General features: G+C 40.7%; 1 protein-coding gene across 2 annotated transcripts in view; it reads right to left on the bottom strand.

The window, feature by feature from the left end:
- RAB28 (RAB28, member RAS oncogene family) overlaps positions 1-19774 on the bottom strand; it is a 59787-nt gene that overhangs the window by 24806 nt on the left and 15207 nt on the right. For both annotated transcript variants that reach the window (XM_079991755.1, XM_079991756.1), the window contains exons 3-4: positions 17329-17417; positions 13124-13253 (exon numbers count right to left, since the gene is read on the bottom strand). In XM_079991755.1, coding sequence (XP_079847881.1) covers positions 13124-13253; positions 17329-17417 — 219 coding nt within the window. The remainder of the gene's footprint in view (positions 1-13123; positions 13254-17328; positions 17418-19774) is intronic.

Below are 19774 nucleotides of genomic sequence, written 5' to 3'. Positions count from 1 at the left end.
ATTTTAATATGACCAAATGATGAACAATATATTTGTAGATGCTTAATTATATTCCTTTTTATTGTAACTCAGTAACTGGTCAACTTATGTCTTACAAGGATGAGTGAACTGAGAAGAAAACTGGCAAGGTATGAGACACTGTAATATGAAATTAATGAATGATGATAATTAATTACATAAACTCAGTATGTACAGAAGAAAGTACTAACCAAAATCAGCTTTTCATATATTAACTTATCAAGCTATGAGGTGCTCCCCTAAACACCATGTAGAAAAAGAACTAATGCTAGCTAGAAACAAGCACACTTCTGTAGAAAAATGAATATATCAAATTATTTAACTGGGGCCAGGACAAATTATGCTCAAGTCACCAGATTCTTAAACACCTTCCCCAGAGTTCTTTTGCCTCTTTTTGAACCTATATTAGCTTGTCATTCAAGAGAAGTAATGTTATGTACAATACTGTCTTCTGTTTGTAACCATTAGGTTATTAGAAATGGAACAGAAGAACATTTAAATGATACAGTATATGAATTCACTGATGAAACAGCTAAGTCCAGAACTACATGTTCAGCAACATACACAGGGATTCCAAACCCTGTATTTGCCCTTTTTACATAAAGTGATGGTAGTGAGCATTTTGCAGAGGAAAATGGTGGACAGGAGGCAGTCATTTTACCCACTTGAGTGGCAAGCACATTTCAAGATCTTGGCTGAGAGAAAAGAGGGGAGCGGGGTGGTGGATGAATCAAGAGAAAAAGCAGTATGTAGGAAAGCTCTTGCATACACACCCTCCACTGTGAAGTAATTCTTCCCCACATGCTGGTTTGTCAATAACCTCTATGTTAACATTACTGTTAAAGTTGCATTCTGCTTATAAGCGTTGTGAATAGCGTATCAAATAGTTAAGCTAGAACATAAACAATTGTAAAAGGAGCATTAGAATATCCTTTTGTGAGGATTTGCTTTTCAGTATGTATTTTTTTTGTCCAAAGTAACAACACTGGGAAGTGTTACAGTGGTGCCTCGCAAGACAAAATTAATCCGTCTGTGAGGCTCTTTGTATAGCGGTTCTTTCGTCTTGCGAAGCAAGCCCATTGACAGCTTAGCGGATTAGCGCTATTAGCGGTTTAGCGGCTTTTAGCGGATCAGCTGATAAGCGGCTTAGGGCTTAGGAAAAGGGGGGGGGAAACCCGGAGGAACTCGCAAGACATTTTCGTCTTGCGAAGCAAGCCCATAGGGAAATTCGTTTTGCGAAGCGCCTCCAAAACGGAAAACCCTTTCGTCTAGCGGGTTTTCCGTCTTGCGAGGCGTTCGTCTTGTGGGGCACCACTGTATTAGTACACTCTCTTGAGTAGATGGTCATCTCCCTCCTCTGCCTTGCTCCCCACCCAACACACACACGGCTATACCACCGGATCAAACAAACATTATATTTAGTGAGTGTACAGATTAGATGAATTTGCAGCATAAGCAACAACACTGTACACTGGCTGCAAAGTTTTGTTACAGTTCCAAATTTGACTCACTTTTTAGTGAAAATAACAATTGTAAAAAACAAAACCAAAACTTAATGGCATGTAGAAGTTTTGCAGAAATTCTTAAAGATATTTGTACTCCCCTTTTCAAACCCTGTGCAAAATGCCCCGTATTAACATCCCTCTTACAATCGAACATTAGTTACCCTCTATCATCAGCTTCCTTTGGTGAGGATATATTTCCACAGTAGCTAATGGAGACATTCCTACAAATCAATGTGCTGCAGTGATACAGAAATAAAAGCTCATTTCACTGTAATGATGCTTCCAGACTTCCCTCAAGTCAGGTGGTTACTTGCAGTTAATGATCTGTGACATGCCACACAAGTAGTCCTAAAAAGACTTATTATCCACTGCATGTGCAACAATATTTGCTTTATGGATGGCTAAATGAATGAAGACATTCAATGTAACTGTAAAAGTAAAAATCAAAAGAAAACTTACAAGTAACATGTTTTCTTTGAGTAAAAGAGCTGTGAACATTTTCCATTAATACTTAACCTTTTGCTGAAGCAGTGCAACCACATATAATGCTTGAATCCATAAAGCCAAATCACTGTGCAGGGTTAATGCCAATTATCCAAAACCGTGCTAAATGTGTTTTGCAAAAATGTAATTTTATGTCCAAGCTCAGCTGATAATAATTATAACTCTTATTTATGCCCTTCTTATAGGCAACAACTTTATAAAAAGGACTATAGAATATTTTCTTTTAATTGATGGATAACAATGAACCATTCTGTTTTAAAGCCAAGAATCATTAACCTAGCTACTGGAGAAACTAACGTTTTTTTTCTTAAAGTAGTTGGTGCAGTTAGGCAACACAATATTATTCACAGTTGACTACCGAATGAGACATTCATGTGTTTTCTGATTTATTTCCTTTTCTATATTCCACTTCTGTCCACAGTTAACGGCTTTCCATGGTACAAGCTCTTCATTTGTTGTAACATTACCAAATATGAACAATGCTGCCAGAAGACATTTCTACTTAAACACAAAGGTAGAATCACCTACCTACTTTATTTATAAAAATATTAATATACTGCCGTATCAAAAATATATCACAGCGGTTTACAATATAAAAACATAAAGCCATACAGTAAAATAATAAAAAAGACAAGTTAAAAGCAAAAGAATCAAAAACAAACATCAGTTGACCATTGTGGATGATGTACTCTTACTTGCCTACATAAAGGTAAAGGTAAAGGTACACCTGCCCGTACGGGCCAGTCTTGACAGACTCTGGGGTTGGTGCGCCCATCTCACTTAAGAGGCCGTGGGCCAGCGCTGTCCGGAGACACTTCCGGGTCACGTGGCCAGCGTGACAAAGCTGCATCTGGCGAGCCAGCGCAGCACACAGAAACGCCGTTTACCTTCCCGCCAGTAAGCGGTCCCTATTTATCTACTTGCACCCGGGGGTGCTTTCGAACTGCTAGGTTGGCAGGCGCTGGGACCGAGCAGCGGGAGCGCACCCCGCCGCGGGGATTCGAACCGCCGACCTTCCGATCGGCAAGCCCTAGGCGCTGAGGCTTTTACCCACAGCGCCACCCGCGTCCCTACTTGCCTACATAGGCCTGGTGAAATAAGAAAGTTTTCAACAGGCATTTAAAAACTAGCAGAGAAGGCACCAGCTGAATCTCAATTGTTAGGGTGTTTCAGAGGACTGGGAATATCTGGGAATATCATCCCAAACTCTGAAGCAAATTTGTTTCTTAGACTTATTGTTGCTGTTAAAAGCACAATGGGTTGCCTCCAACTAATTTATATTCAATAGACCCATTAAAATAAGCGGACCTAAGTTAGCCATGGGTCTAGTGTGAGGAAGGCTCATATTGGAAACAGTCCAATCTACTGAGTAATTTTCCTGTACAAGCCCCATTAAAGTGAATGGGAACTGTACAAGAGATATTCAGTGGAGCTTGCAAAGGAGAACTTTCTGTTGGACTGCGTCCTTCATAAACATACCAACACCACTATATGAATCCGATCATTCTATGAACATCATAATGCTTCATAACATGCTTTCTAAGGTTAGATCAATTTCAGTCTGTTACCACCGAGGATGTGGACAGGCTGCTTGGACGAGTGAAACCAACCACCTGTCTTCTTGATCCTTGTCTATCCTGGCTGATAAAAGCAAGCTGGGAAGGGCTGGGCGGTGGGGTGGTGAATGCTTCCCTCTGCGAGGGAGCCTTCCCAAACCTGCTGAAAGAGGCGGTCATTAAACCGCGTCTTTAAAAAAATCTTTAGACCTGGCCAATATGGCCAACTATCGCCCAGTCTCAAATCTTCCATTCTTGGGCAAGGTGATTGAGCGGGTGGTTGCTGAACAACTCTAAGCACGTCTGGAGGATGCTGACCATTTGGATCCCTTGCAGTCGGGATTCAGGCCTCATCATGGGACTGAAACTGCCTTGGTCGCGCTGGTTGATGACCTCCGGTGGGTTAGGGTTCTCAACAAAGCCAATTTGTGACCCTGGATTCCAGCCAGTATACTGATGTTAAATTGCAAACTGGGAATTTGCGCTGGGACTTTAATTTGTGGAATGGAGCAGAAAATCAAATCGGATATCAGTTTTAAAGAACTCATTTGCAGATATCCAAAACATTATTGTATGATACATTTACACAGAAGTGTTATAGTTTTCTTCTTTTATAAAACAAGGGAGTCTAAGCTGTATTTGAGGATATCCTAACCTATTGAAATCCAGTGTAGTGCTGTCTTATCCCACAGTGTAAAAATTCATTAGCACAAACAAAAAATAGCATTTACAAGCCAGTTTACAGTGGTACCTCTGGTTACATACTTAATTCGTTCCGGAGGTCTGTTCCTAACCTGAAACTATTCTTAACCTGAAGCACCACTTTAGCTAATGGGGCCTCCTGCTGCCGCCACACCGCTGGAGCATGATTTCTGTTCTCATCCTGAAGCAAAGTTCTTAACCCGAGGTATAATTTCTAGGTTAGCGGAGTCTGTAACCTGAAGCATATGTAACCCGAGGTACCACTGTAGTTGAAAACTCCTAAGCTTATTTGTGCAGAAATTAGTAAATTTTTACTGAGTACCTAGAATTAACTAAACTCTACAGTTTTAAGAGCAATTAAGTTATCCCAATAGAATGGGCAGCTCAATGCATTAACCTTATGAGTTACATTAAAATGTAACCTTTAAACTTCACACTACAACAGTACAACATTTCCTGCTCAGAGAAAGCACTCCAGCATCAATTAATCATCACTCAGTCGAATATACCATCAACATTTTTAATTAGCACTGATGCACTCTCTTTTCAGGCCCATCCATCACAATGGCTGTTTAAAAACCTGACTTATTGGACTCTGCTTAGGAAAGGATCTGGATAATATCTGTGAGAAAAGGTATCATTCTTCCATCCACCCTACAATGCTGACCGATAATTCCTACAAGTTGCTGATAACAACTGCCCTCAGGCTAACCAGCCAGCTGTAAATCAAGTAACAGCAGCTCCTATGCAGTCTGGGTTAATTCTAGGTCACAATTTATCCAGCAGGAATGTTGACTTGACACTTGCATGTTTTGCTTATAGATGTGATAAAGGGAGGAAACACTGATTGAGTTTGTCAGGATCAAGGAACCAATAGGGGAAAACCTTATGTAACAAAAATATTCTGCCATAGTAGTCAATGGTATTAAATAGAAATAGATTTCAAGCTGAAATTAGTATAACTTGTTCTTTTATTTTCTGAACTTGGGTGGGATGGGGAGCCTGTACTGGAAGAAAGGAAAGTCCTTAAGATCAGTTCTAGGTACACTGGATAATGATGAGCAAGCTGCTACATCATCTTCTAAGTGCCATGGCAACATAATGATTGACTGCAATGCAATTAAAATATTTATGGGATTGATTCATTAGAGCAACTTTCTGCAGCATTTCTAAGCACCATTTTTTCCCGCAATAATGGCTCACCACTTCGTATCAAGCAGTTGACCTCCAACAAGTGGATAGTGAAAAGAAAACCTTCAGAGCATAACGGAAGCTCGGTTGTCCGGTCAAAATCAATTTTCTATCTGACAGCATAGTAAGGAAACAGCAACTTTTGAGGAAGTTCACTTCTTGCAAAGGGAATGAATGCAGCTAGTAGCGAATGCTATTAGCATGCCTTTTGGAAGTACACAAAAGGAGATGGGAACAAAATTCCAGTGACATGTAAAAAAAATAAGTACTGTCCTTCTCATGTTTTTTATACTGTTGTTGCATTTTTATTTAGTACTGTATGCCACCCTAGTAATTTATTTCAAGACTGAAATATAAAATAATAACATACCAGAGGACATGTTTTTTGGGGGGTCTTTAGCAGGTAATTTGGGAAACTTACAGTGCAATTTACAGTGAAATCTACCGTATTTTTCACTCCATAAGGTGCACCTAGTTTTTAGAAGGGGAATTCAAGAAAAAAAAATATTTAAAGGGAGCGCTGAGCAGAGCCTGTATGCATCCCAGGCTCTGCTCAGTGCTCCCTTTCATGAGCCGCGTGGAGTGTGTGTGGCTCTTGGGGGCTTTACCCCGAGGAGGGAGAAGGGCAGCCCATCACTGACTTTGCTCCACTAAGGCAGAAGCTAAAACAGCTAGAGGGAGCGCTGCTGGCTTCTGTTCTGGCTTCTGGGGTAGCCCACGAAGCCTCCGCAGGGCAGCGGGGAGCCTTCATCCCGCTGCCCTGCGGAGGCTTCGCTGGCTACCCCAGAGCTGCTTTAAAGAGCGTGTGGCTCTGCGGGCTTTTCTACGAGGAGGGAGAAGGGACTGACTGGCCGCGTCAGTCCCTTCTCCCTCCTGGGGAAAAGCCCGCAGGAGCCGCACGGAGGTTGTGTGTGCCTCTTGGGGGCTTTTCCTGCCTGCCTCCCCCCTGCATTCGCTCCATAAGATGCACACACATTTCCCCTTACTTTTTAGGAGGGAAAAAGTGTATGGAGCGAAAAATACGGTATGTATGTCTGTTTAGAGGTAAGCCTCACTTAGTTCAATGGTACTTGCTCAGGTAAGGTATATACTTACACACACTTTCTTGGGAGCAATCACAACTGAAACCAGTGGAACTTCCTTCCAAAGAAACACACATAGGATCAGGTTATTAATTTTTACACTTAGTCATTTTTTTCCCCATTGCACACAAGCCAAACAAATCAAAGTAAGGCAAAAGTTAAACATCCACTTCCAGCACTCCACGTAACTCAGTTCAAGGTAAGTGGACTGGGAGGGCAGGAGAGCCCCATACATTGCTCAATTAAATCCAGTAAATTGCTAGTGTAATACAGGCTTCAACCATTTTAGGTGTGTCCAATTGACATGCGATCACCGAGGCAGGGGTCCTTTTGAACCCAAAAGAAGGCAGAATGGGGCCAGGGCAAAATGGGGCGGTGCGCACTTATACGTGCTCCACCAACACATGCAGGAGCCAGGAACGGAACCCCATGCGAAATGGTCAACATGTATATCAAAGGTTGCTGTATTCACAGCCCAGATCTGGACAGCTGATTCCAAGATTACGGACTCCAGCATGTTGCTCTGCCAGAAATTTGATTCCTTGCATCTTAATGATTAGCAGGTTTATTGCAGTTAAATGCTTTCATAGGCAAGTTTGGTTCATTGGATGCAGAGGAACTACAAAGGTAGCAAGCATAATAGACTAGGAAATAAAACAAGGTGAAAAACATGGATGGTAGGAATGGGAAAAGAGCCTAATTATGGGACATTGGAGTATACAGAAGACAATACAAAAGCAAAGGAAGAGAAGTTTATCTTTGTTCTGAAGGAACCATTTCATTTAAGCCTTAAAATGCTGAATTCATACAAAATCAGAAAATGATAAAATTGTAAAGTTGGAAGGGATCTTGAAGGATGTAGTCCAACCCTTTCAATGCAGGAATCTCTACTAAACTATGTGTGACAGATGACCATCCAACCTCTTCCTAAAAACCTCCAATGAAGGAGAGTCTATTCCAAGAGAGCCCGTTCTACTGCTGAACAGCTCTTACATTCACAAAGTTCCTCCTGATGTTTACTCAGAATCTTCTTTATTGTAACTTGAAACCATTGGTTCGAGTCTAACCCTTCAGAGGTTTCTCCAGCAGGAGAAAACAAGCTTGCTCAATCTTCCATGTGACAACCCTTTAGATATTTGAAGATGGCTCTGATATCTCCTCCCAGTCTCATCCAGGCTAAACATATTAACATGACTAAATGCCATATCAAGCATGAGCCTCAAGCTTTTACATTAAAGTGGTACCTTGGGTTACAGACACTTCAGGTTACAGACTCCGCTAACCCAGAAATAGTAGCTCGGGTTAAGAACTTTACCTCAGGATGAGAACAGAAATCGTGCTCTGGCGGCGCAGCGGCAGCAGGAGGCCCCATTAGCTAAAGTGGTACCTCAGGATAAGAACAGTTTCAGGTTAAGAACGGACCTCCGAAATGAATTAAGTACCACTGTATCTCCTTCCCTTCTCCTGGCACAGCTGCAAGGTGTTCAGAAAATTCCACTTTGTTTTGATTAAACACAGTTTAGCATTGCATCCCAAACCTAAAGCAAGCCAGATTCAAAAACCATGCTTTAGGAAACAATTATGAAGACTAACCAGCATTTGCCTATTTTCAGATGTACCTTTATAATAATATGTAATAATTTATTATTTATACCCAGCCCATCTGGCTGAGTTTCCCCAACCACTCTGGGCGGCTTCCAATCAAGTGTTAAAAACAATACAGCGTTAAATATTAAAAACTTCCCTAAACAGGGCTGCCTTCAGATGTCTTTTAATGAGAAGATAGCTGCTTATTTCCTTCACATCTGAAGGGAGGGCGTTCCACAGGGCGGGCACCACTACTGAGAAGGCCCTCCTTCTGGTTCCCTGTAACCTCATTTCTCGCAATGAGGGAACCGCCAGAAGGCCCTCGGTGCTGGATCTCTGTGTCCACGCTGAACGATGGGAGTGGACACGCTCCTTCAGGTATACAGGACCGAGGCCATTTAGGGCTTTCAAGGTCAGCACCAACACTTTGAATTGTGCTAGGAAACGTACTGGAAGCCACTGCAGATCTCTCAGGACCGGTGTTATGTGGTCCCGGCAGCCACTCCCAGTCACCAGTCTAGCTGCCGCATTCTGGATTAATTGCAGTTTCCAGGTCACCTTCAAAGGTAGCCCCACGTAGAGCGCATTGCAGTAGTCCAAGCGGGAGATAACTAGAGCATGCACCACTCTGGCAAGACAGTCCGCAGGCAGGTAGGGTCTCAGCCTGCGTACCAGATGGAGCTGGTAGACAGCCGCCCTGGACACAGAATTAACCTGCACCTCCATGGACAGCTGTGAGTCCAAAATGACTCCCAGGCTGCGCACCTGGTCCTTCAGGGGCACAGTTACCCCATTCAGGACCAAGGAGTTGTCAGTGTTTGTAAAAAGCAAAAAGGAGGAGGAAAGGGTTCTGACCTCCCTTTGTCTCTTCAGCCTGGTCCTTGGACCCTTGTCTGCATAAAAGAGTCCACGAGAATATCCTTGCAGAGTTTTATTCTTAAAAGTCTTTGTGCAAAACACGACTGAATAACTATACACACCAGCACTAACCAACCAACCCAAACACCAGCCTCAGCACAAACTAACATTTCTCACTTTATATATACAACTTGGTGCAGACCACTGAGTCATGCTGACCCAGCTTTATTCGCATTAAAGAAACAGTGGACATTTTAGCCATGACAGGAGTCCCCCACACCCACCTGCCCCCTGTCCCCCAAAAACAGTACTTCTGTCTTGTCAGGATTCAACCTCAATCTGTTAGCCGCCATCCATCCTCCAACCGCCTCCAGGCACTCACACAGGACCTTCACCGCCTTCACTGGTTCTGATTTTTTTTTTCTTTTCCTTCTCCTCCTGCGATGAGGCTACATTTTAATATTTTAATGTTCCATTATTTTAATGTTGTATTTTATTTTTGTTTTTAAGTTGTAATCATTCATCTTGTTTTTATTATTGTTTGTAAGCCACTCTGAGCCCGGCCTTGGCTGGGGAGGGCGGGGTATAAATAAAAAATTATTATTATTATTATTATTATTATTATTATTATTATTATTTAAAAGAGAGGTAGAGCTGGGTATCACCTGCATACTGATGAACACCCAGCCCAAACCCCCTGGTGATCTCTCCCAGCGGCTTTAAGCTATAGTTAATAAAAAAAATGGAAGCAAGACCTTCCCAATTCCTCTTCGCAGTAGTACCAGATGAGCACAGGGTAGTACAGGTAGTACAGAGCAAGAGAAGCCCAGGTTCATATAGCTTGAACTTCATAACTTTAAATCAGTACAGTGGTGCCTCTCAAGACAAAATTAATCCGCTCCGCGAGTCTCTTCGTCTAGCGGTTTTTTCGTCTTGTGAAGCAAGCCCATTGACGGCTTAGCGGATTAGCGCTATTAGCGCTATTAGCGGCTTAGCAGATAAGCAGATAAGCGGCTTAGCGGCTTAGAAAAAGGGGGGGAGAGGGAAAAAAACCCGCAGGAACTCGCAAGACATTTTCATCTTGCGAAGCAAGCCCTTAGGGAAATTCGTTTTGCGAAGCACCTCCAAAACGGAAAACCCTTTCGTCTAGCGGGTTTTCCGTCTTGCGAGGCATTCGTCTTGCGGGGCACCACTGTACTTGATTTGTTAAGCAAATAAAGCAACGCCTGTGCTGCTTCATGCTTCCTCCCTTATAGTCGCTTTCAACCACTTGTCTTTTGTCTCTATCTGCTTTAAGTTCATGTGAGTTATAACCACTTTAACTATTAGCTTTTATCCCTCTCCTCTTTAAGTCTTATGTATTTTATTTTATTTGCATGTTTGTAACTTATGCTGGTCTGTGACCATAATAAAGTTTGATGACAATGATGTTAAGCAAATTTAATATTGCCAAGTTGTTATTTACATCCCTTCTAAAGCTACTCTATATCCTAAGGTCAGAAATTGAAATAATACCCTACTGGGGTTTTAGGTGTATTCCCATTTTTACAGTTCAATTATGTCAGAATCACAGCTATCCACAGAAGTTGCAAGAACTGAAAGTCCACAACAAGATTGGTATAAATACTTTCCGTCCCCCATTTAAAATAATCACAGGCCATCAAGTATGTGCTGTGTCTTCAGAACAGTTACCTGGTACTCTTGAGATTTATGTGCATTTTAAAATGGCACCCAGAGCTATATTAGTTCTTATTTCCAGGACAGGGGAATACTTGGTTTTGGTACTAAGATTCTATAAGCAGAAAAGAAGAATCAGATTCTAATTAAAGAAAACACACAGTCACCACTCTATACACCACAAGGAAAAATGTTACCATTGAATGATGTGTAAAATTAACAGAACAAACTCTACATAGTGAAAATCACATCCATGCAAATTTGTATGAAGCTTTTTCAAGTGCTTTGATAACAGTAGGAAACAAAAGGCATGAAGTATAGCATTTGAAAGCCCTTGAACAAGACTTCACACAGGGAACAGAACTATAAACATATTAATAATATTCACTTATTTCAAATAACTAAGTCAGGAAAATCAAAAGCTGCCTTTATACATTTGCACCATGCAGCAGTTAGGAGGGACTGTGATGGCTGGGCATTCTGCCTTTTCTGTAGCCTCACTCCAATCGTTTGTGGAATTTGGAGGGGAAAGGAAACCTAAACAAACATTACTTTCTAAAAAGTTTCCAGTGATAAATGCAGACAGTGCGCATCTTCCAGTCTGTAAATGTAACGATTTGTTAGCGTTGGCATTTCAGTCAACTTACAAATGAAATACTATAAAATTGACCACTTATTATTTGACTATAATCAAACATTGCCAAGTATTCTATGAAAGCAAGAATGTCACTGTGTCCGTGACAGCTTACTTTTGTATTGTGCTATGATGTTAAGGGCAGGAACGATGGAGGGCTGCTTGCCCCTCAGCACTGAGGCTGTCAAGAGGGAAACCTAACAGCAAAGCAAAGCTTCTCTTACTGGCTACCTGCTACAACTGCAGGAATCTTCAAAGAGGTACAGGAATACAAGTGGTCAGTGGCAAAGGTTATGGCGCAGAATTCCTTCTTGTACATGATCTAACCATCTGCTCTGTAAGGCTCCTGTGAAGGGCTGGACTGCAATCTAGAAAACAGCCACTGAAATAACTGAAGGTACTGAATTAAGCCTCAGTGTTGCCTTCTGCTTTCATTTCATTATCCACACTTTATTTATTTATACTGCATTTGTATTTATTGAGCCTAGAGTTTCAGGATAAAAACCAAACAGATTTTTCCCCTAGGAATGATTCACATTTGTTATGCCGTTATAGTAAGTTACATAACACTTATTGTGCTTTTTACTTGGCTGCTCTGCAATCTGCTAAATTGTTCTGCTGCAGGTGGCCAGTTACTGAATATTTTTTCTACTGTGTTGAGGCGTACTCTAGAATCTACTGTAATTAACAGTGACATAGAAAGTTTTACAATATACAGTAGTACCTTGGTTTTTGAACTTAATTCATTCTGGAAGTCCATTCGACACACAGAACCATTTGAAAACCAAGGCTTCCTGCACTCAATCGGAAGACGTGGAAGACATGCTGGACATTCGGCTTCCAAAAAACCTTCGCAAACCAGAACACTCACTTCCAGGTTTGCGGCGTTTGGGAGCTGATTTGTTCAGGAGCCAAGCTGTTTGACAACCAAGGTACTACTGTATATTGTGACACATGAAATTACTTTGTTTCTGCAATGAGCCAATTGTCATATCTGTAGAGTAAAAAAAACGTTTTTCTGTTGTTCTCATAAAATTGTTACTTTAAAATATATGACCAATAGTTGACTAGTCAATTGACCAAACCTTGTTTGATAAGGGTAATACCAAACCTTAGGATTTGCTAAAATGATTGAGGGGAAATTAGGCACCTGACAGTGTTCTTGTGACTTAACACATAGCTCTTGCCCCATCATTCTATCCTTGCCCCCATGACACTAAATTGCCTCTATGTTGTTAAGCTCTTCATGGTAGTGGCTTGTTTGTTTGTTTTTATTATTATTATTATTATTATTATTATTATTATAGTCATCTCTCAAAAGATTATTATTTTTATTATTAGGAATTAAGGCAAAAAAGTCCTTATTAGGAATTAAGGCTATGTTTTGTTTCTTGAGCACAGTTTAAGAAAAAGAAGATGAATAATGCAACCATTTTGTATAAGAAAAATAAGGAAAACATACTGGCAACATTTCCCAAGTTTTATGGGTAATGTCATGCTGCTAATCACTGAAGCAGGTTATTTCCATGAAGTGATAACCCCCAGCAGACTAAACATTGTGATTGCTGTCACAACATAGCACCCCCATTTGGTCTAATGCATGAAATATTACATTCTACTGGCCAGAGCCTGCCAAAATCAATGAACAATGGTGCCAGTAAAATAGAAGGGACCACACATGTACCAATGTCTGCAATGCTGAGGCTCACATAGTTGTACTGCAGATCTGTGCATATGGATTATACTGCTGACCTGCATCTTAGCTCGATCACCAAAACATTCCAGCTAAACAACAGTTCAACAACTTACTTTTATTGCCTACGAGAGCCACATGTGGCTGAGTTTCTGACTCTTCGTTGACCTTCTTTACAACATTATACCAATCTTCTACATTTTCAAAGCTCTGTTGGTTGGTGATATCATACACCAGGAGGACAGCCTGAGAAGCAAAATATATATATAAAGCACAGTATGTTAAGATGTCTAAGTTTATATTTTAAAAAATCCAGCTTTATGAGAACTTAGAAATGAGACAGACTGAACACTTATTCAATGTTAATTCATACAAGCTCCCCACCAGCAGCATTAAAATGACACATGCACAGAAAATGTTCTAAAATGCAATGTTCTAGATAAGAGACAGCTCTTGAAAAAATAAGTTTCCTTTATTTTAAGGGTTATGTTGCACTCCTAATCATACTAGCTGAAACTTCACTGAAGCAAAGTAATTGACAAACGGGGAAGAATAAACTGAGATGTCTACACTGAGATCCTCATTTGGGAGGCAAGTCTACTCTGGCGGTTGCTGAAATTCATAGCCAGCCACTTTGGACAATGCATGGCTCATCATTCCATGGCTAGGGAGTTCTAGTGTTTCAAAGCACCTCATGTTGTAGAACGGTATGTCAAATCCTGTGGAATAAACATGCCATGCAAGCCTACAAGGTTGTCACAACCTCTACCCATATCCACAGGGTCTTGGAAATTTTTGTCTATGGATTTCAGTGTAGATTTGCCACCCTGTAAGTATCACACTACCACATTAGTAATATGGACCTCTTCAGCAAGATGGCTCACTTTTTGCCACATCCAGGGCTTCCAGCAGCCAAGGAGGATGCCCAGCTGCTTGTGCAACACATATTATGCCTCCATGGGCTCCATGTAGGGAATATATTGGAGAGGTGACCTTAATTCACAGCCCATTTATAGCAAGCCCTTTTGCAACTTTTGGGTATCAAGCTCAAGTAGCCTTCCTCCCATCATCCACAGATGACGGTCAGACAGAACAGACCCAACGCAATACTGAAATATCTGCGCTGTATAAATTTTCAGCAAGACGACTGGATCACAATGCTTCCCCTTAAAGAGTCCCCCCCCCTCCTCCCAGCAGTCCCTTTTCCCCCATCAACTATGGAAACCATCCACAAGCCTCTGACTGACCCTGCCCCCCTCTCTGATCCCCACCACAAAATACTTTGTCCAAGACCTTCCAACTATGCATCAACTCCATCAAGAGCACCTGGGCTGGGCTAAAACTGCATCCAAAGAAATTGCAAGTAAACATTGCCCAGAGGACACCAAACTCAAAGTGCAACTATTCACTCATCATCTTCCCTCAAAATGGATGCTCATCATCTAGGACCTTTCCAAATTAAAGCACAGATCAACACCATGGCATTTCAGGATCATTTCCTGTCTATGTGGATGCCCCCAGCGTTCACTCCTTATCCCCCTCTGCAGCCAAGGATCCTTGGGTGGCATCTTGGAGATGCCCCCTGTGCTGGTAATGGTGGAAGAAGAGGAATATGAAATGACTGAGATTTTAGACTCTCATCACCATGTTAGTCTGCTACAGTGTCTGATAGACTGGAAGGGCTATGGACTAAACGAACACTCCTGGAAGGGTGTCATAGATGTACCCACCTCTGAGCTGGTACACCACTTTCACAGGCACTACCCCATGAAGCCAGATCCAAAGACCAAGAAAGGGGGGGGGCATCATCGGAGGGGAGATGATGTAACAAGTCCTGAGGTCACCATGTGCAGTGGCAGGCTGAGATGAAGGAGGATGGAGAACAGCAGGGTGACATTGGGAGACAGGGCTGAGACTAAGCAACAGAGGTTGAAGCAGACAGATTCACCCCCTCCCAGGATGTGGCTGTCTTGGCTGAGGAAGCAGTCCTGCCATTCCACCACACACACACACACACCCCAACCAGGAAAGGAGTACAGCAATGGAATCCAGTGAGGGTGTTAGTCCACCACTAGTGTTAAAAAACCAGGGTCAGAAGGGGAAGGCACAGCCTGTTTGCCCAGGGCCTGGCAGTGCTCCCAACACTGGGAACAGGCACATCCTCCTTGATGCAATGAGTATCTGCACACTTGGCAGTCTCATGAGTCTCATGAGTAAGCATGCCTTGCCCTATTTTTGGAAACTTGGCAGATGAGCTTGCCAACCTGCTAGGGCAACTCCGTTGCTTCTGTGCTGTTCTGAACTCCTTGCCCTGACCTTGGACTTCTTAAATTTGGATTGCTACTCCCAGCCCAGGTAGCCTCATCTTTCCTGTCATTTAGCCTGAGTGTAGTGGCTACTGTGACTCATTACTTGCTGCTGAGCATATAAGTTCTTCTTCTTCTTCACTGTCATCGGCAGGACAGCACCTAGTTCTCATCACTCTCAAGTTTGCAGAGTCTTAATCTCTAACCTTGAAATTATGATAGAGTGAAATTGACAATATAAAAGTTCAGACAATGGTTTATTTGTTCTAGCAACAGACTGAATCAGTCATGCCCAATAAAACAGATATATGGAAGATGTCAGAGGGATATGATAAAAATTTTCTGGGCTAAGACATAAAAAATAAAGTCTAAATAAAGTTTACAGTCTTATTTAAACTTAACCTATAATATGGATGTCCACAAAGTTACCAGCACTCTGGGTATCAAATTTATTTCCACAGCTATATTTTTGTAATTCAAGTGCAACTTCTGCTGTAGAGCACAGCATTGAAATTTAATGAAGCAAATCTGAAATCAAAAGAAATTGAGGAAGAAAAGAGGTTATCTGATAAGTTAAAATGGTAATAGAATTAGTGTAGTGCCTAAATATGAATAAGGATGTCTAAGGCTCAAATTGTGCCTATTATAGTTAATTCAGCAGATGGTCTCATGCAAGCTATTGCTTTTTAGCCTCAGTCTCTCATCTGCAATAGGGAGATACTAAATAATGACCTACCTGACCAGATTGCTCTAAGGGATACTAAAATAATTTATATTAGGTGGTTTGAACACTCAAAATACTTCATATATCAAAGCTAACTATATACATTTATTTGGAAGAAATACCTCGAGAACAGATGGGCACTATTTCCATGGACTGGCTGCATGGGAAACATATTTTCTAGTATTTCACATCCCCAATTGCTTTTAATTTTGTGTATATAATTTGCAGCCATATAGTGAAGTTACCATATTATTGAGAGTTTAAATTTAATCTCATTTTATAGTGCTTCCTCGCCTTATGTAGGAAAACATGATGTGGCTCAAGAGATGCAGCAAGGTTGACTCAGGTTTGGGTAAGCTGCAATAAACATCTGTTAACTTCATTTCTGAAAATGACTAGCTTTAAAATTTAACAAGTTGGCCCATTTTTCTTCTACTAATGTGCAATTTCCAGTCTCTTCAATTAACAATTCCTCCTCTATATTTACACATTGCCACACACCCCATTTCATCTGGGCCTCAACCACCTATTTTTCTCTTTATTCAGAGAGAAAACAAAACAAAAATAGGTTCATCACAAATAAAAATGGGCTGTGGGTTTGAGTAAGTTTTATTGTACATATTTATAAATCAAGCTGTCCAAAAAGCAGTACTATAAAAAATCAAGTGTTCTTTTGTTGTTTACTAACAACAGAGGGTGCACTGTCTCAAATGCTTCTTATTCTAAACAGAAAAGAATGTATGTAGCATTACTGATAATTTAAAAATTTGCCTACTTGTAAAGCACAGTTCATTTTCACTGCTCTGCAAAAACATTTAGCTACCTAGTTGCCTTCTTTTGTTTGCCCTCCTAGAACCTCAGCTGGCTGAATGAATTTAATAGCATAGGATTGCTCTTAATTTCCTCCTTCTACCTTTGCTCCCCAGGAAGCATCTGCACTCAAAACAGCCTCTATGCCTATTTAGATATCCATGGGGATATCTAAATAACCTTGACGAAAACTGCTATTTTCAACTTAAGCCACAATGCAGGGCCATGAACATCTGTTTCAGAAAGCTGTTAGGGATATACAAACTAGCACCTTTCATTCATAAAAGGAAATACTGTTCAAGCAATCCTGTGCTAAAAAAATTCAGTCTACAAAACCAATGTTCAAAACAGTTTCACTTAAGCAGATGTTTACATTTTACTAGCCTCTTAAAATTCTACTGCAAACTATCATTTTTACAGTAAGGTCCTAGAGAAGCCAACAATAAGTAACCACAGTAACTTAGAATTTTTTTAACCATACCTGTGCGCCATAGACATATTTATCCAACATCTTGCCTCCCATTGTTTGGCCTCCTATATCCCATACTTGAAGAGTAACATTTACATTTCCTGCAAGAAGGGGGGGAAAATAACTGATGTATTTGACATAACTGGTTTACAGGAATCAGATATAAATAATCTTTACAACAGAATATTGAAGCAGCAACACCATGTGTTCCACCTTTGTCAGATGTGCTGTTGCTGATGTATCTGTCTTGTATAAAAGAAATGAACAGTAGGCTTTGCCACTGCCTACACCAAACCATGCCCTGCATTTGACCAGGATCCAGAGTGCAATGCAACATCTAAAGGAGCTTTAATCATGTTTTTCCCAAACTGCACCACCACCACCCATATCACATTGGCAAATGGATTAAAAAAACAAAAACCAAACAAACAAACAAACAAACTGAACAGTCATGTCAAATGTTGTTTCTTCTCTTGATTTTTTCCTTAATAATATTTTTCTGGATGCATTATGAAAACCATTATTGGTTTGCTTATTTACATCATTTTAACTAATGCAAGTCTGTTAAAGTGGCAATATGATAAGACATGGTCTGCTGTGCACAAAAAACAAATTCAAGGATCACACGGACCCAGACAGCATATGTGCACACGTGTGTGTGTGTGTGTCCATGATAAACACAAAGCATCATTAGGATCCAAGAGCTATTGAATAATGCCCAATGGCTTGCACAAACCCACTGGGGATTTCTGACAGCAACTCTATCTCACTACCACGCCTCCATTGCAAACAGCTCCGCCCCCCAATTTATTTGCTATGTTACCAGGAGGGGCTGGTGTTCAAGGAATGCAAAATTAAAACCTCACTTTGGTGCATAAAACTAGGTAATAATAATTACTTTTTTATACCTCACCCATCTGGCTGTGTTTCCCCAGCCACTCTGGGAGGCTTACAGCATACAGTATATCAAAACATAATAAAACATCCAACATTAAAAACTTCCCAATACAAGGATGCCTTCAGATGTCTTCTACAAGTTATGTAGTTCTTTATCTCCTTGACATCTGAAGGGAGGGTGTTCCACAGGGAGGGCGCCACCACCAAAAAGGCCCTCTGCCTTCTCGGTCCTGAGCACAATGAAATTTTGTGCACATTATTTTCCAAACAGTTTGTACCTGTCAACATCACATCATTCATTATTTGTGAGTGCTCAGTAGCAGCCGTTTTCCACTTATTTGTACTAATAATCTGACACAAATTTTCTTGTGGGCAATTTTTCCCCTAATTCAGCTGAGAAGACATGAATGGTGTGCAAAGCTATATTTTCACTTTTATCTGTTGCACTTCCCACAGTAACAGCCATGCCATTTTTAAAATTGCAGAGCAGCTCTTCTGTTTGGAAGAGCAAATAACTGCAGAGAAATTGAAAGTAAAGCTTTGGCTGACCTTGCTCACAAATGAATAGTTTTACAATGGATCCTGGTTATCTCCTTGATAGCACAGCTAGAAAGACAGACTCAAATTACTAAACGATTGCACTTTTCAGCAATAGTAACTGGACTTGATTTTAAATATTGTGTCTAGATATTCCAATAGTCCTTAGCTCCTCACAGTGTATATGTGTCAGCATACTCAATATATTGTGGATGCTAAACCAGCACTATGTTCCATTAATAAATATTCCAAAAGCAAAACACCTTCAACGTGACTTCAAATCTCATGAATTGAGCAGTGGTTTTTAATTTTTCTCTAGCAGAAATCCAAATTATTCTAATATCAAGCCTTTATAATACTTCATATAATATAAGCATGATCCAGCCAATTTGAAACATTTCCCAGTCTCACTGATCTCACTAAATAAAAGCTTAAAATCTCACCCACAGGAATTCATTTGTTTGCATCACACCCCCAAAAAATGTAATGATAAAGAAAGAAAGATGTAACAGCTAAGAACCATAGCTGTCAACTTTTCCCTTTTCTTACGAGGAATCCTATTCAGAATAAGGGAATTTCCCTTTAAAAGGGGAAACGTTGACAGCTAGGCTAAGAACCAGCTACTGCTGGAATCAGTTCATGTCAGATAAGTAGTATGTCCACTTTTGCACACACTTTAAAAGTACTTTAAAGTACTTACATCTAACAAAATACTGAACACAAGAGTGTAACAAATTGCAATCATGCCTCTTCCATTTAAAAGAAATGTGTATGTGTAGAAACAACTCACATAAATTATTCCCTATGCCAACTTTTATAACCAGTGTTAACATTACCCCGGCAAAATATACTGCCTACATACATCACATTTTAGAACATAGTTCCATGAACTGTTCAAACAGTACAGCTTGCATAATACAAAATAGTGATTTTGTGCTCAAAATCTAAGCAACCAATGCATTTTTTCTCCCGAACAAAAATCTCAAAGGAATGCTTTAGGTCACAATTCCAGCATCATAGTATG

This window comes from Podarcis cretensis (assembly GCF_951804945.1).
Source record: "Podarcis cretensis genome assembly, chromosome: 9".
Lineage (NCBI taxonomy): Eukaryota > Metazoa > Chordata > Lepidosauria > Squamata > Lacertidae > Podarcis > Podarcis cretensis.
The sequence above is the reverse complement of the archived record's forward strand: the minus strand, read 5'-3'. Positions and strand labels throughout refer to the sequence as shown.